The sequence below is a fragment of the Hakea prostrata genome, chromosome 3, assembly GCF_041222555.1.
Source record: "Hakea prostrata isolate BN-2017 chromosome 3, UWA_Hpros_2, whole genome shotgun sequence".
Classification (NCBI taxonomy): Eukaryota; Viridiplantae; Streptophyta; class Magnoliopsida; order Proteales; family Proteaceae; genus Hakea; species Hakea prostrata.
This window is the reverse complement of record NC_142602.1, coordinates 19,534,336-19,552,439: the sequence shown is the minus strand read 5'-3', so window position 1 is coordinate 19,552,439 and position 18,104 is coordinate 19,534,336. Positions and strand designations below refer to the sequence as shown.

General features: G+C 37.6%; 1 protein-coding gene across 2 annotated transcripts in view; it reads left to right on the top strand.

The window, feature by feature from the left end:
* Positions 1-16,954, top strand: part of LOC149021422 (retinal-binding protein) — a 37,934-nt gene extending 20,980 nt beyond the window's left edge. Inside the window, exons 7-13 of one of the 2 annotated variants that reach the window (XM_089149658.1) lie at positions 2,855-2,917; positions 3,023-3,074; positions 12,182-12,256; positions 13,765-13,812; positions 14,928-14,963; positions 15,062-15,136; positions 15,611-16,954. In XM_089149658.1, coding sequence (XP_089005784.1) covers positions 2,855-2,917; positions 3,023-3,074; positions 12,182-12,256; positions 13,765-13,812; positions 14,928-14,963; positions 15,062-15,136; positions 15,611-15,694 — 433 coding nt within the window. In that variant the 3' untranslated portion in view covers positions 15,695-16,954. The remainder of the gene's footprint in view (positions 1-2,854; positions 2,918-3,022; positions 3,075-12,181; positions 12,257-13,764; positions 13,813-14,927; positions 14,964-15,061; positions 15,137-15,610) is intronic. The other variant, XM_089149657.1, reaches the window with a different exon arrangement.
* The last annotated feature ends 1,150 nt before the right edge of the window (positions 16,955-18,104 follow it).

Sequence of the window (18,104 nt, the reverse complement as noted above, 5' to 3'; positions counted from 1 at the left end):
CTATTATAAATCTTCACCTACATTTTCAAGAGAAGGAGAAACAGTCAAATTCATCCATAAAAAGAAGGGAAATTCATGTAATGGTGACAGTAATGAACTAAACAAAATGCAACATCTTAAGACTAAATAAGACAACACCTAATGAATACTATCACTAAAACAAAGACAAAATACTCCTAAATCAAGCCATCTCAAGTATAAAAGTTATCAATCTTAACTCTATTTCATAGAGTTATCAGATACCTGCTGACTGCTTCCAACCTTTTCTAGCTATTCACTTTGTCAAGCCAAATGCTGGTTGTTTTGTTCCACACCTCGTAAATCTTGTGAATATCTTTAATTTGCCATTTAGGGTTAGGGTTATAGGGTTCACATTATCATATGTACGTCTGCAATAGGGCCGGGCTTTTCAAGGTTCAATCCCAGCCCTTATTGACCTTGACTCAAGGCCTAAAATTCTTTCCCTGTCCCTAAACCCTGACGGGCCAAGCCAATGCCACTCCCACCATGATTGTCCCTAATTGGACCAGCTTGGGTGGGTTGGCCCTGTTCTTTTCCCTAATTGGCCTTTTCCCTGACCTTGACCTTGGCCCTCACAAATTTGATATCTAAAAAAATATCTCTGCTAAATTATGAATGAGATTACTTGAACATCAGAACTTCCAAATGTAAAAATCAAAGAAAAATGAAACTTCCAAATTATCATTATTGTTCATGTGTTAAATCCAATATAATAATCTAGCAAGTAGATGCTGAACTGAAAATTGAAACTTCCATAATCTAACTTCTTATTAAATATAAATCATCTGATATATAAAAAAAATAAAATAAAGACACAATCTACAATTACTGTATGTCCTTTTTAAATTTGATCAATAATATCTCAACTAGATGCACACCAAAAAAACTAAGTTCCATAATCTAACTTGTCATTAAATTTGAGTAATCTGATATAAAAAAATGCAGAAGAAAGGAAACTTCCTATTAGCTATTAAATATGATATCAAAAATCAAGAAAACAAAACAGCAAAAAAGAAGAAGTGGACTCATGGGATTAAAACGACTGAGGGTCAAAATCAGGGCTCAGATCAAGGTTAAAATGAGGGTCAATATTAGGATTTACAAGGTCAGGATTAAGACTAAAATCAGGGCTGGGATCAGGGTTAAATTAAAGGCCAGAATCACAGTCAATATTAGGGCCAAAATCAGGGGCCAAAAAGTAAGGGATGGGTGGGAGAGAGACACTAATCCCACTCCTGTCCTGGCCCTATTCCAGCTTATGGCAGGTCAGGGTCACTGGGGCCAAGCTTGAGTAACTAATGATATGCTTTCCCTAAGCCCACCCTTCTTGTCTACTCTTTCTGTCTCTATAGTACTGACATGGAGAATTTTCAATTTCTTAACCTCATCATAAGCATCTTGAGAGGGGAGATGATGGCATCCAAATTTCATCCATCTTCTCAAAAATGCTTTGGCTTTCCTGTTTTGTGTTGAATCATTAGGCTAGGAGATGTTCCTACCGTTTCACCTAAAAACTTGAACTGCCTGGGAAGAGAGCAGGTAAATTTAGACATCATCCCTTCCTGCATGTGCATACGGAAACCTTTGCATGTACACAAAAGTCAGCACATGATACTGGAGGGGAAGAAATGTTGCAGGAACTCTTCGGTGCACTTCTAAGGAGTTGAACATCCAATTTTTCTGGCCTCATTCCATGTTAGTGATTGTTTTTCCCAAAAACTTGAACTGTTCGGGCTGCATAAATGCATACAACAGCAGCTTGATGTCTTCTCTGGATAAGCATCCATCCATCCTTGGGACCCACGTATGTGGGACAGTGGGAATGAATTTCACGCGTTTGGTTGACGCTACATCTCTCATAAAATTGCTCAGCCCATTCATGACCTCTACTATGACCACCACTTAGGAATTTCTGGAAAGAGGCTATTGTGAATCTGCTGGGGATGGATGTTGCAGAAGGCAACACAACAGCAGCAGCTTGCAACCAGTTTTGGTAGTCAAAATTGGTGTTCAATACCTGCCCCTGTTACAATCTAATAGAAATGACTGGAAATTAGACTTCTGTTTTAAAAAGGGAAGGCCTAACCCAACCTAACTTATTAGGTAACTCTTAAATTGACCTGGAAACTGAAATAGACTTGAAATAGGCATAATCCAGCCCCAATGTAACTTAAAAAGATTCCCTTAGCTTAACAAGGGAATATTCTAATTATTTAAGTTGAACCACTTCTTCCAACCAACAAATCCAGGTCTGATTTTAAAACATAAAGACAAACTAACTAGAAAAAACTAATGTCATACTCAACCTAACTACATAGCTTAGGCTCATTAAAGTGACCTTGTATATAGGAAACCTGTGGAACAACATTTATGACCCAACTCTCGACTTATTCCTAAGAAAAGAAGCCCAATTAGGTGATGAATCTGTGCACCATTGTCTGCGTATCTTTCAAACGCAGGCTGTAATTTTCATTTTGAGTGTCTTTTTCCTTCCCAACCTCAGGTTTGCACAGATGCTAGCATCTTAGGAGGAACATGTGTTATCAGTTACACAGCGTCTGTCTAATTTTTTTTAATTTTTTTTCCCCCTCTCTTCTGGATCATTGTAAGAGGTTTGTTGAAGCTCACTGACAAATTTATTCTAGTTTAGGAAACTGAAAGTATTCTGCTTATTTATAATTATTGCCTACAGCTTTCTGTATTGAGATGATGTTTATTTATAGCCCATCCTATCAATCTACAGGGTGTGCATTGTTGTAAAACCATAAAATAACCCTTTCCCAGGGTGTGTTACTCTTTCCCCTTTTTCTGCTGATAAGAACCAGTTCTGTAGGGATGTCTTCGCGAACTCCCCCTTCCTAATTTCATCAGAGGATGCAGGTATTGCAGAAGGAAGGCAAGTTCCAACTCATTCTATTGCTTAATCCATTTGTTTCCTCTTGGACATATGGTTGTGAGAATGTAATGGTTATGTACTTTGTTGTATGGTTCTTTTGTACAGGAAGGCTGATGATTTCAGAGAGATCTTCGTTGCAGCGGGAAGAACACATGAGGTTTCCCCCCCCCCCCCCTTAGCTAGATATATTTTCTGTTAAGACATTTTTCATGTTTTATTTCCATATTTGGGAGACTTATGGAAAGGTATAGAGAGTGTTAGAAAGATCTTCATATGGTTTTTATAGACCTAGTAAAAGCTTATGGTAGAGTCCCTAGAGTGTTAATTTATTAAGTACTAGAGAAAAAAAATGTTGCAAGTAAATATATGGACATAGTTAAAGATATGAATGATGGTTCAGTGACAAATGTGAGAATGGTGGGTGGACAAAGTGGTAGATTCCCAGTTACAGTTGGGCTAAGTCATGGATCAACTTTAAGCCATTATTTATTTGCATTTATAATGGATGATTTAACCAAAGACATTCGAGAGGAGGTCCCTCGGTGTATGCTTTTTGCTTATGATATTGTTTGGTAGATGAGATCCAATAGAGATTAATACCAAGTTAGAATCATGGAGCAACTTTGTAATCAAAAGGCTGTAAAATAAGTAGAATGAAGATGGAAATGGAATATCTTGTGTGTAACTTTAGTCGTGATGGGTGGATGACTGGATGATGAGGTGGTGAGACTTGATGAGGAAGAGATTCCACGAAGTGATTATTTTAGGTACCTTGGCTCAATCATAAATAAAAAAGGTGATTTAGAGGATGATGTTTCCCAATGCATTGAAATAGGGTGGATGAAGTGGAGAGGTGTGTTTGGGGTCTTATGTGATGAACGTGTTCTTTGCAAGCAGGTACAAAATTCCCCTCGTATGTTGCCTACCTATGAGTGATCTTATACATATGCTCATTGGGTGCAACTTCATACGGGCATTATACGGCAGCGTACGGCTGGAAGGAAACACGGTAACATTCTACAAGAACCTCACAACAGTCCTCACAACTGAAGACATGGCAACAGCAGCCATTGGTGAGCTTGGCATGGAGGAAGATGAGTATATCAGCTTACAGGAGATGTGCATGGCCAACATTGGCCACACCAGTCCAAAGTTTCAACAGCAATTTACCACTCTCTTCACAAGGCTTGAAAAGCAAGGGGTGATTGGTAATAACCCACTCCAATTTTGGGCAAAGAATCAAGTGGCGTGCAAACTTGAAATTATTAATCCTGACATCAACATCCAAGACAAACCTCTCAAGCACGTGACACCAGCTATGGCGGATTCATTCACAAAGCACATTCAGAGCCTTCTAGCTCTCAAAGTAATCCAGCCCAGTACCTCCAGGCATCGGACTATGGCAATGCTAGTCAACTCGGGTACCACCATAGACCCGGTTACAGGGAAGGAGGTGAAAGGCAAAGAGCGTATGGTATTTAATTACCGCACGCTCAATGATAACACCTACAAGGATCAGTATAGTTTGCTTGGCATCAATACTATCCTAAAACGCATCTGGAACAGTAAGGTCTACTCCAAGTTTGACCTCAAAAGTGGGTTTCACCAAGTAGCAATGGAGGAAAACAGTATACCCTGGACGGCCTTTATCGTGCCCGGCGGACTATGTGAATGGTTGGTGATGCCCTTCGGATTGAAGAATGCCCCGGCTATCTTCCAACGGAAGATGGACACGTGTTTTGCTGGCACTGAGGATTACATTGCAGTGTACATCGATGACATTTTAGTCTTCTCGCAAACAGAGGCGGAACATGCTGTGCACCTACACCAGATGCTTGATATTTGTGAGAAACATGGCTTGGTACTCAGCCCCACAAAAATGAAAGTTGCTGTATCAGAAGTGGAGTTTTTAGGGGCCCGGATTGGCAAAGGGCGAATACAGCTTTAGGAGCACGTGATTAAGAAGATTGTGGATTTTAATGAAGCGAGGCTAAGGAAAAAGAAAGGACTACGATCCTTCCTTGGCATACTTAATTATGCCCGACCCTACATACCCTACTTGGGTAAGCTCCTAGGGCCACTCCACGCCAAGACATCGACCAATGGAGACAAAAGATTGAAGCCATCGGATTTGGATATTGTACGCCAACTAAAAGTACAGGTCCAGAATTTGCCACCTCTGGCCATCCCACCAGCCAAGTGCTTTATCATTATCGAGAGTGAATGTTGCATAGAAGGATGGGGCGGTATATGTAAATGGAAAGTCTCTAAAGGGGACCCACGAGCAACGAAGAGGATCGTTGCATACGCTTCTGGTAAATTCCCTATGGTAAAAGCTACGATTGATGCAGAGATACATGCGTGCATGAATTCTCTGGAAGCTTTCAAAATCCACTATCTGGATAAAGAGGAAATCACGGTCCGAACCGATTGTCAGGCTATTATTAGTTTCTTTGACAAGTCCACCAATCATAAGCCGTCACGTGTCCGATGGATCAATTTCACCGATTATATAACAGGCTCAGGGGTACTCGTTCATTTCGAGCACATCGACGGAGCCCAAAACACTCTGGCAGACAAATTATCCTGGATTGTTTGTCTCCTCTCCTCTATTCCTGCAACCACACCATGGCGCAACAGCGAGGACTCCAGCCCGGCGGCGATGATATCGAGGACGACACCATCGAACGAGAATTTGGGACCGGTTCCAAAGGCCTACTCAGTGCAGAAATACGAGGCACTCGCAACCCTGTGTACCCAAGCCCTGGCATAAATATGTCACAAGTCAACAGATATGCCACCTTATGCACCTCCATGCTCCGACCACCTGGCGGTTGCATTAGCTGGACACGAAAGGGCAAAATCCAAGATGAACTCCTTAAACACGAGCTCACTGTCATCCGCGATGTTCAGAAAGCCCTCAACACCTTGGTCCATATCCACTCGATCAAAAGTTACTGGTGGACACAGCACAACACCAAGGACAATTACTGGGGTGACACGCTGCCCCATGTCAAGTGGTATGATGAGCAACTTGCGGAACAGGAGAAAGTACTCACTGGCTTAATGGCGGACATCCATTGCTTACAACTATAAAGCACAAGGAATCTCAGCTTTCGGCCGCACTCGCCAAAATTAAGGACTGTGGGCCACTCCCACGAGTGCATGCTTGTCTTTAGGGTTACTATTTGCTCTTTTTTTCATTTTTGTCGTGACTTGTAGGTCACCTGTCATTACTATTTGCTTTTTTATTTTCGTCGTGACTTGTAGTCACATGTCACTACTATTTACTTTTACTTTGTTAACACGACTTGCAAGTGTGACTCACCCTATAGATAAGATTACTGACGCTGTCGATGGGGCCCACAGAGCACCCGAGCGCAGTATCTTGAATCTATAAATGGGAATGTTATTGAGATAGCAAGACACACTCCGAATAACGGAACAAGTCTTTCTTTCTCAGGTTGTAAGTCTCAGTTCAGTCTAGTCAGTTTGTAAGTTTTCTGTGTTTATGAATCAAGTATCAAATTCCCAGTAATATTATGAGTGAGTAAGCCTTTCATGGGTTGCTAATCTTGGGTGTTGGGTTCTTACGTCTGTTCCAGTCATCTTCCAGGATTCCTTCACAGGTGTCGTAATTCCAACCCGGAATGCAGTCCGATAAGAAAGCTCTTAAAAAGAGTAGCGCCTTGACAGCTTGCCTGTAAGTGAGGATCTACTCGGGTTCCAGGTTCATCCCTGAAGCACCCTCTGAGTTAGTATTTGGTGTATTGCGCCAGTACATGAAAACACTTGTGTTTAGGGTTTCCTTCAGGTTTAATCTCCGGGAGTTTACGTTCAAAATCACCTCGAGTGTTGAATGCCAGGAGATCCGAGATGTGTGGGGTTGAAGCAGGGGGTTTCGGTTCTCTCTCTCTCTCTCTCTCTCTATATATATATATATATATATATATATATATATATATATATATATATATATATATATATATATATATATATATATATATATATATATAGGCCAACTAAGATGTATGGTGTGGAGTGTGGGTATGTTAAGAAGCATCATATAGATGAGCTCAATGTAGCAAAAATGAGGATACTAAGATGGATGAGTGGCTAAGGTAGGAATGTTCATATTAGAGCTAGTTCAAGAGTAGCTTCTACAAATGGTAAACTACGAGAAAGTCGATTGAGGTGGCACAACCATATTCAACTGAAGCCTTTAAATGCCCTTGTATGGAAAATTGATTTAATCTAGATTGAAGAAATTAGAAGAAACAGGGCAGACCTAAGATAACCTTAAGAGAATGTTGAGAAAGGATAAATTGATCTTGGAACCATGACTGTCTTCTACCTCTTGTCAGTGATGGCTGTAACATCTAAACCAGGGGAAACAAAGGGAAAGGAGAAAACCTGCAACTAATGATCAGCAGCAGAGAATCCAAGAGTAGAAATTCTGTCTTAACCCATAGATTGTGCAAAGAGCCATTGGAGAAGACTTTCAACTAATGAAACTAGCTAGAAACAGGGGTTCGTGATTCATCATTCAGTCATAAATCATGAATCCAGCAAGAGATTTCGTATCCAGATCTATAGTAATCCTCCCCTCTTTCTCAAAGATAGAAATTCCCAAAAAGCCATGATAACTCCAAGAACGAGATTGAACAAAGTTCTCAGCCCACAGAAAACGATTTAAAAGAAAAATCTCTTTGATCACCGATCTACTTACGAACCCACCAACGAGATCAATAATCTCTTCTTTATTTAGTTGTTTATTTATTTTTTTTCTTTAGGGTTGTAGGAGCAGAACCATTCACAATTGATCAAAAAGAATACCTTTTGACTTCTTGATCAGATCCAACAAGACCTTAATTTTAATTTTGGATGGATACAGAGATAAACCCCAAATGAAAATCTTAGAATGAAACATTATAGAGAACCAGAATCTGTAACCCGCAAGAGATCCTGGTCATCACTGTTGTTGTATTAACCCGTACAAAATCAAAATGAAATCCTTTTTCATTGAGGAAGAACTAGGATTTTGTTCTTCGAAGCAAAAGCCTTAAACAACTCTTAAATAGCAATGGGTTATGGCTCTGATACCTAGTACCATGGTGAGAGATCTCGCTCTCGAGCGAGATCTCGCCACTACAAAAAACTGAGATCTCGACCGAGATGGCGAGATCTCGGTCGAGATATGCCAAAAAATTGGTGGTAGTCTCGGTGGCCATCTCGGTGGATTTTAGGGCTCTGGTTGGGCTGAAACTTGGTATTTAGCCTATTTAAGGCCTTTTGAACACATTGGTGGCCTTAGATTTGTGAGAAAATAACCCTAACTATGTCTCCTAAGTCGACCCTATGTGTAAAACCGAAATTCTGTGAAATGCAAGGTTAGAGTCTTAGAGAATAGAGTTAGAGTCTTAGAGAGTCGGAGACAACATGTAATGTAAAGAGAAATTTTGGGAGAAGAAAAGAGAATAATTGAAGAATAGGGCTGGGTGATAGAATCTGTATTTTCTACCATTCCAACAAACACATATTAATAGTAAACTGAAAATGAATTACAAAAGGAACTATAACTCAAATATAACTGATAGCTCTTAACTAATGTAACACTCCACTTTCTAATATGGGAAATAAGACTGTTAATTGCCTAAGAATCAATTTCCCTTGGGTAGTGAACTGGTCGAGACAAAATATATCAATAAAAATTTATAACATTGAACTCAAATTCTCAGAGTATTGATTAGCATGACTTTTTTTTTTAATAATTTTTATTACTATTAATAAACTGAAAATTTTCATTTTTGAATCTCCAAAATCTACTAAATGTTAATGTATTACATATTCTCAAATAGAACATTTAATAAACTATTACATAATTATTTGAAAATAAATAAAAGCATATTCTATAGTCGTAACATATAATATATTAATGAGGCTCATTAGTAAATGGGTTTCTTCTGTTTCATGACCCAATTCCTCAAGGTCTTACACACTCATCATCTGGAGAAAAATATTGGGGTAAGTTTCGAAAAACTTAGCAAGATTAAATCCAATAAGATATCAACATGTTTGAAACAATGTGTTGAAATAATACAAATGATGCAACAATGTTGATGCACAAATTTATTATTTATCTTATTTGGATTCAATACGATGCCTCATGTCATTACATGGCTTGCATGCGTTATACAGCCTTAACATGCGTATTGCTCCTTCCAATGTTATCATGGGTTTTTCCAGAAGGAAGGGATGAAGGTTGATCCATGCCGTTACGTGGCCTGTGCACGTTACATAGCTCGATCAGACCATTTGGTTCATTATTAGACCATGATAAATGGAAAATTTATATTTTCATGATGCTAATTTATTTTACTTATTTGGATCTAATAAGATGCCCATGCCGTTATATGGCCTGTGTGCATCACACAACCCTGACATACGTATTATACCAAAATTTTGGATTCAACACATCATACCTAATGTAGTAGTGTATTTGATTGATCAAAACAGTAGCCAAATAGGATCTTTCATAGGGAATCAAGTTCAGATTTGATAGACTTAAGATGAACCTGAATTTAGATGTGAAAGAGGGCTGATACTAGAGTGGTATTATAAGGATAATAGCATACAGTACAGACTGAATAGATCTTCAAACATGGGCATAATTATGATGAAGAAATTGAAAGGACAATATGAAGGAATTGATGATAAAAATGTAACACCCGAGCTTCACACCGCAAGGTGGATCGATTGGATGAACACTAATCTACCTTGATCAAACACAAGGAGTCTCCATAGAGAAGGAATGCTAACAAAGCAATTTGATTTCAATAGATGAGTTGTGTCTTCACCTGTTACATGAGTCTATTTATATAGCATTCTAAAGAGACATAAACATTAATGGTAACATCCAACCACTAGCTAACACCACCTACTTATTAATAACTCAACTACTACCTAACTCTTTGACAAAGGAAAACTCCTTTGACAATGAGTTCTTTTATTTACAAACCATAGCCCCTTTTATTGACTTTTCAAAACCTAGACTTGGGCTTATGTATAAACTATGAAGTTCAACATATGTGCGCTAACATTAACCCACTAAAACAGTCCTAGCCCATGAAAGCCATGGGCTGATTCAAGTGATAGCTTTAGGCCGTTAATGGGCCTAACCCAATGGGCTTTTTCTTCCTTAAATATGTCTTTAATTCTGCATCAATACCCCATGCCGTTACTTGGCATGTATGCGTTATACAACCCTAAAATGTGTGTTGATCCCTCTAGCATTATTATGGGTTTTTTCAATAGGAAGGGATGAAAGTTGATCCATGATGTTATGTGGCTTCTGCGCATTATACAATCCTATCAACCCATCCGATTCACCATTGGACCAGGATAAATGGAAAAGTCTTGTCTTTTTTTCATTATGCAATGCAATGCTCAATCTAGATATTCATAGAAATTCAGAAATATTCAATATTCATGGCAAGCAATAGAGTTGGAGATAATATTCAATTTACACAAAAAGTACAATGATTCAAATTTATAGATAACATGTAGGATTATCACTTGCAATCTAGATTGAGGTGAAATACAATGTTTCAAACTATAGATAATATGTAGGATCTTCACTAGCAATCTAGATTAGCATAAAATTCATCGTACAAACTCGTAGATATAATGCGGGATTCTCACTTGCAATATAGATTAAATAAAAGACAGAAAATCAAACTTATAGATAGCATGAAGGATTCTCACTTGCTGTCTAGGTTAAAATAACACAATGATTCAAACTTGTAGATAGCATGTAGGATTCTCACTTCAAGCAGTTAAAAGTAAAATACATTGATTTAAACTTGTAGATTGCATGTAGGATTCTCACTTGCCTTATGATAAATTCAGAATTAAAATATATCGAACACTCAACACTATATCTGATGGTTCAAGGCGGATAAGTCTCACAAGTTATAAGTAATTTAAGAGAAACATAAAAGAACTCTCTCTCTCTCTCTCTCTCTTTGAATATCTCTCTTGTAAGATCAAGTCCCACCCCCTATTTATACAAGAAAAGATAATAATGATTGAAGTCGTTATTTAAGAAAATGAATCTAAATTAAAAGTGATAGATGCTTAACAATTTGGAATTAGTAAATACATTGTTAATTAAAATGAATAAAAATTAAAAGTGATAAATGCTTTGACGAACTACATAAGTATCACTTAATATTTATAATTTTAATTTATTATTTTTGGTTAACTATTTATATTTATAACTCCATTCATATTTTCTTCGCCTTCTTTTCTTTCTCTTCTTAAGTTTAAATAATAAATGCTGTTTTTTAATATTAGTTTTAATAATTTAAATTATAAATTATTAATTATTCTATTATCTAATAAGTATTCAGTTAACAATTTTATAATTAATTTAATATATAATAAAAAATTATAATTAATTCAAAATTGCTTTACTCATTTTGTTTTTATTTATTCCCTCTTCATAATTTTGTTAATTGATTTTTTAAGATAAAAAATGATAATAGTTATCATAATTAGCCATATGATAAAATATCATCTAATATAGTTAATGTTATAAAGTAAATGACCAAAATACCCCTAGTAAAATCTGGGGATACTACACCTAATTAAGCCTAAAGCTTAGTAGGAAACTCACTTAGATTAGGGCACTAACCAAAACCTAAACCAATAAGGAAACCACGATAGGGAGACTCCCCCTGTCATGTTAGATCATATTATCTCTCATTATCTCTAACACTACTCAAATGAGATTGATGTGAGATATCTCTACTGGATAGAATTGGGGTCTTTTTTATATTGTGGTTTGGTGTAATCCTGGTTGAACAAGATAATCTTTACTCAGCCGAGGTATCTACTGAGTTATTTCACTTTTCTGATTTGACAATAATCTCATCCTATTTTTTTGAAAGAAACAAGATATCTCACAAGTTCTCAATGTATGTTCCATTGTCATTCTTATTACAGTTTTTTGAATTACCGAGGTCATTAGAAAATTTTCTTGTACTCCCTTGCGACTCAAATACACTTGAGTAATGCTAAGTTTTGATCAAAGTGAATTTATGATAAACAACCTACTAAGTTTTGATCAAAGTGACTTCATGATAAATAACCATTTAATATCTTACTGTTGACTATTAATTCAATTACCATTTTCCTTGGTTCAGATAAAATGTGTTGGCTTCTTTATTCTTCCAATCTTTAAATCTCAGTTTATACTTTCAGGTCACATTGACTGTTGAGTCTGAGAACTCATATATTGCCTGGGATTTCTCAGTGACACAAGGAAAATTGATTATGGTAATGTAATCTAAACCCTTTTTTTAAGGTGTTTTAGTCACAAAATGTTGCCATATCTATAGACCTCAGGTTTAATGATGTTGCAGTTTCTCATATTATAGTGAATGATTTGGTGCCTTGTAACAATTGTTTGCTTGTGTACTCTTCATGAACTAACTTCATTATATTCACAATCTTTTTCTGCTGCATTAAATGATTCTTTATCAGCAGGTAGGAAAAAGGGTCGATGTCTTTCTACCATATACTAAGCATCCCTACTCACTCCCCCCTTTTCTCTTTTTTCTTTGGTGTGGAGAGCAATGGTTTTTCGGTAAGAGTCACCACAGTTGCAGGTGCAATTGCTTGGAGGTGGGAGTTGTGCAGCTGCAGCTGGTGGGACTTGCAGCTTCATCAATGAATGATGAAGCTCAAGTTCTTGGAGTTGCAGGTTTCCAACGTTTACAAGAAATGGGAAAAGGAAAAGGAGGGCAAAATGGTCTTTTCAAGTTTATATTTCAGAGTTCTTGTTAAAAGGGTAGAATGGACCACAGAAGCGCTAATTCTTGATGGATTAGTCCTTGGGTTTAGGACTTCTAAATCCTCTGTTTCTATTTTTTGTTTCCTACTCTGTTTAGTACCTGTAAAGTTAACCTATAAATAAAGCTAGAAGCCATGGAGTCTGCACAAGTTTATGCAAAGTTCCCAAGCACATGAAGGGCTAATCTCTCCAATTCTTCACTTCTCTCTTCCTAATTCCGAGTACACATTACAGTGTTAGGGGACCGTGATATATTTACAATCTGGGTGGGTGATTCTGAATTGGGCTGATGTAATGCTGGATCCATGCTATTGACCCTTTTATAATCCTAGAGGAATGCAATGTCATAGGTTGTTCAAAATTCTGATACTAAGTTTACTGTTCCTGTTTACTGCATCACCCTGTTATTATATGAATTGGCCTCTACTGAAGGAAACGAGTTTTTCAAATTTACATAAAAGTTACACCTAGTGATTTAAATACAGTTAAGACTTTGTTAAAAATTGATGGCCAAACCAATTTTAAGTGTATTAAATGGATTATTTCCTATTGAAGTGCATATTCATAATGAACTGTGAGTGTGTCTTGGCCAAAAGAACCCATGATGCCTTTCTTACCTTTAAATAGATAATAAAAGGTTTCCATCCAACTGTAGCTTTCTTCATGATTCTCTTCATGTGTAGGAAATTGCTTTTGTTAGCTGGCTAAATTGAAAACAATGCCCTTATATCTTTATCTTTACTATATGACATTCTTCTAGTATCAGCAACTACATGATAAGTTTTTTTGTTGTTGTCGGAGTGTGTTTAATAGGAAACAATGCCTGAATGAATGAATTGTAGGACATTTATTTTCGAAAATTTCCTGCGCACCACATGCATGTCATTATCATCTGAAAGCATTTGATGTATTGAGTGGTATATTAGTTTATTATATTTGACATAATTAATTCCCTCCGGATAGTAAATGGACTAGCACTGTTATTGGACAGGATATTGGCTTCAGCGTGGAGTACATTAATTCTTCCGGGGAACGAACGGTTGGTGAATCTTGTGAAGTAGATGCTAGTGTACTTCTTAATTTATTAGTTTATTTATGAGAAATGTTATAGCAGCCACACACACATACACATGTGCATTATACACCATGCATGCAAGCTATACTCAGTTGCCAAATTGCAAAACAACAATACTGTTTTTCAAAAACATGTCCATTCATTTTTTGTCTTGTAAATGCAATTTTAACTTGCTTCTCTCTTTTTCTTTTCTTTTTTTTTTTTTTTTTTTGGGGGGGGGGGTTGTTTGGTGGTGACTTTCAAGAGATTTTAGAATATGATTCATTGCTTTTCTTCGTCCCAACAGGGAATGGCTCATGCAGGTAGTTCTGTTGGTTCATAAGTTGGTCTGGAACAGTCATAAACTTAGCAATACGAATGTGTAATTGATATCCAAAGAAATTTATCTGTTTAATTTCTTTGGGGGGGGGGGGGGTTGTTTGGTGGTGACTTTCAAGATATTTTAGAATATGATTCATTGTTTTTCTTCGCCCCAACAGGGAATGGCTCATGCAGGTAGTTCTGTTGGTTCAACAGTCATAAACTTAGCAATACGAATGTGTAATTGATATCCTATGAAATTTATCTGTTTAATTTCTTTCTGTCACTGAAAATCTTCTTGGAGCTCATGTTTTTCTCCAGATTAGAATATTGATAAACTAGCCTCCATGTGATCCCCTCCCAAAGTTATTGATACTAAATAGCTTACAATAGTCAACTTCTAAAACAACTAGAAAGGGTGTTCAGTACATGAGGCTCCTGCCACTTTTTCTGGGTTTTTTTTTTTCTTTTTTGTGGGGGGTGGGGGGTGTTGCAGGGGGGAGGAGGGCGTGTATGCAGCCTTGCCTTTTCAGCTTCTAAAACGACTATGATACAAATTACTTAAGAGTTAAGATTGTCTCAAAATTGGAACTTCTAAGAATTGACTACTTGTCTCCGGAGTTTTGGTTTCTGCACTCAAGTCTCCTCAATCCTTGAGTTTCCCTTTGAACGTAATCCTTGATTGTTGTTCTTGGTTACATTGTGTGCTACTTTGATATAGCTTGAAGTCTCTTTTCTCTTTACTCATTTGAATCATGTGGTGCATGATAATCCTACAGCTGATCTTGCCTTACCGGCGTTGTGAATCTGACCAAGTGAGTTCATACTTATTAACTCTTTTTTGTTGATCACATCATGTCTTTGATGGTTGGTGCAATGATCTTATATCCTCACAACTACTGTGATTTCTCAGGGAAACTTTTGTACAGTAATGGCGGGATGCTACAAACTTATCTGGGATAACTCTTACTCAGCTTTCTTCAGGAAGGTACTCAAGATATTTTTCTTTCCCCCCCCCCCCCCCCTCCCTCTCTCTCTATCTAAGATATATGCTATACTATGTTGAAGATGATTAGTGCCTGATCTAGTACTCTCTGATTTGGGGGAGGGAGAGGGATGTGCCTACATTTTTCTTTACAGAAGTATTATGTGAAGAGAAGTTGACAATGGAGAAATCGTGATAATTTTAGTGGATAGAAATTTGGAATCAGATTAGGCAGACGACATAATAATATGGATATGAGAGATAAGCATACTGCCCATACTGCCCATCTAGTACACCTCAGTGGGTGGCACCATGAGGGGTGGGATATATATAATTTTTTTTGGGGATCAAAACGGGGGGTGGGATTGGGGTACCATATAGGAGGCTTCTAGCATATGTTGCACAGTCAAGTGTGTCCAGTCTTCTTCCATATGTTCTGCTACTTTCCTTTTCTTACTTATGTCCTTTCCTGGACAGGCACTCCGATACAAAGTAGATTCAATACCACCAGTTGCTGATCCAGATCCAACAGTAGTTGTGGCCGAGGAGGCAAATGAATGAGGAAAGTTTTCAAGGATGCTTACATATCAACAGTTAGTTGGACGTGCTGACAATTCATGTCATTCATTGTATTATTAAATTTTATTTCTGCAATCAGGTGACTCCGGAGAGGTCACTCATTCACGCATGTTGGACGATGAACTCGTTTAATTGTACTATAATTGTTTGTCTATATTGCTGACGCCCAATGCATCAGGTTCTTTATTTCTCATTAAGATGACTCTAATCAAGTTCTGACCTGATTACCAAACTATTACCCATGCTTCTAGTTTAATGAAGTCATTGCCATGAAATTACTTTTATATTTAGTCTAAAACCGCATTTGGAAATGGGTTGGATTCTCAATGATTTGAAAAATCTCCTGCACGCAAGAATGTCCAATGGAAATTCTGTGTGTTCTGTCAATTCCTGGATGAAGTAAATCTGTTGGGCTGTATTAATTGATTTGAATGTGCTTATTCAAATTTCGTGGGAGGGAATCCCTCAGATCAAGGAGTTTGCTGAGTCAAATTTTTTGACATTCCTTTTTATTGACTTGCTCTATTCTTTTCCTTGTAATGACCTTCTCATCCTCTATTCTTTTGGGCATCAATGGCTGCTCTGGCTAAAGCAAAATTAATTTTGGTTCACCCAAAGCAGTCTGTATCTGTTACAGCCTTACATGCCCAAAAAAGTATTGACCAGATATAGTTATTAGAGCTGGTCTGGGAGAAAATAAATTATGAGTGGTAGATTTGAGATAACGTAAGAGAAATGGTGAGAAAAAGGATATGTATAGTTTAGGATTTGTATCTAGTATAGTCTTAACTGATTGGAAGGTAAGGATTTAAGTAGTTCCACCTCATTTACTTTGGATAAAGCCACTTCCTGTTGTTGCTGTTCTTGTATAGAAGTGTGCGAGCAAGCAAACATGATTTGCTGAAGCCGACATGCTTGGCCAAAGTCATGTTGAAGTCTCCTGCTTAGTGGAGTCGAATTGGATACGAAAACAATAAGGCACTACTTCTGGTCTTTCCCATTTACTTTCTCCACCTCCATCTTAGGGGGAAGATTTAGTACAAAGAAGGCCAAGGGACCGTTGTCGATTTAAAAACATAAGATGAAAGGAAAAGGGAGGGACTATGGTTGTAGTGTGTAGGAGAACCACATACAGGTTCTCAAGACTATAGGTGTATTGATAAGGCCATACCCAAATAGTTCCTCTTCACTGACTTAATTTCTGATACCTACCCAAACTATTTGTATACGATCGTAACATCTTGAGGCAACGAGTTTACCCTTTTCCCAATTGAAAATGACTTGTGCATAATCAAACTATTGTGGGGACAAGTTATTTTTTTCCACTTGTTGAGTTTTGCAGTTTTATAGCTCTATACAACATAGGTTATCTCATGTTAAATGGAGTCTGGATCAGCTCCCCATCAGGAAGAACAATGTGCTTTCCTGACACTTTTGGACTATAAAATAAGGTGGGGGTGTGACTCATTGAAATTTCACTCTTATTTTTTTATCCAATATTTACTGGTGGGCACCACCCTGTTCTTCCATAACGGAGAGATGATACATACTCAGCTAAATGTATATGATTTATGGACTATGTGCGTATTGGTAGGTATCTAAGATTAACTGCCTAGTCGGTTACTCATTCCTTGAAACCATGCTTATCAGGAGGTCTCGAATTTCAGACTTCCTAGTTGTTGCCTTCTTCCTCGTTTTAACCACCTAAACTACTATCTCCTTTTCCATCTAAGGTTCAAGAACTTGGGTGCCGAGGCTGATTTTAACAAGCCAAAAAGACAAGGTTCCTCTGATTTCAGTTTGATAGTCGGTATTATTTGGGCATAACTTAATGTTATGTTTTGACTTGAATTCTTGTACCCGATTTGACAGATGGATCCGTACTGAAATATTTTAGTGGGCGATCTAAATGACCCATTTGCGGAGATCTGTGGAGGGGGTGCGGGGGCGGAGCCCCTGCGGTATGGTGAACCTGACCCGATGGGTAGCCCATTTACCTGATTGGAGTCTATATATATGTATCTTATATTTGTCTACCACATTATTGAGGTTTGGAATTTTCGATTAGGTCTTTGGGTGAGAGTTCTTGTAGTGTCATTCTTGGCAATTGGTTGTGATATCTCCTTCCGTTCTTCTTTTACATAGTGGAAAACTCTTCTTCTTCGCCTGTGGAAGTAGCATACCATGTAGGTGTGTGAACTATGTTAAATCTCTGTGTGTTTTCGTTTTTGTTCCTTTTTCGATTTGTTATTTTGTAGAGTTTGTTTATTAACAAATTGATATCAGAGCTCTTGGTTGTTTTTGATCTGTACATCCACAGCTTCTACATCAATGAAACACAATATTCAAAAATTCCACAAAAGCATCAGTTTTAGTTTATGGCAAGTTCAGA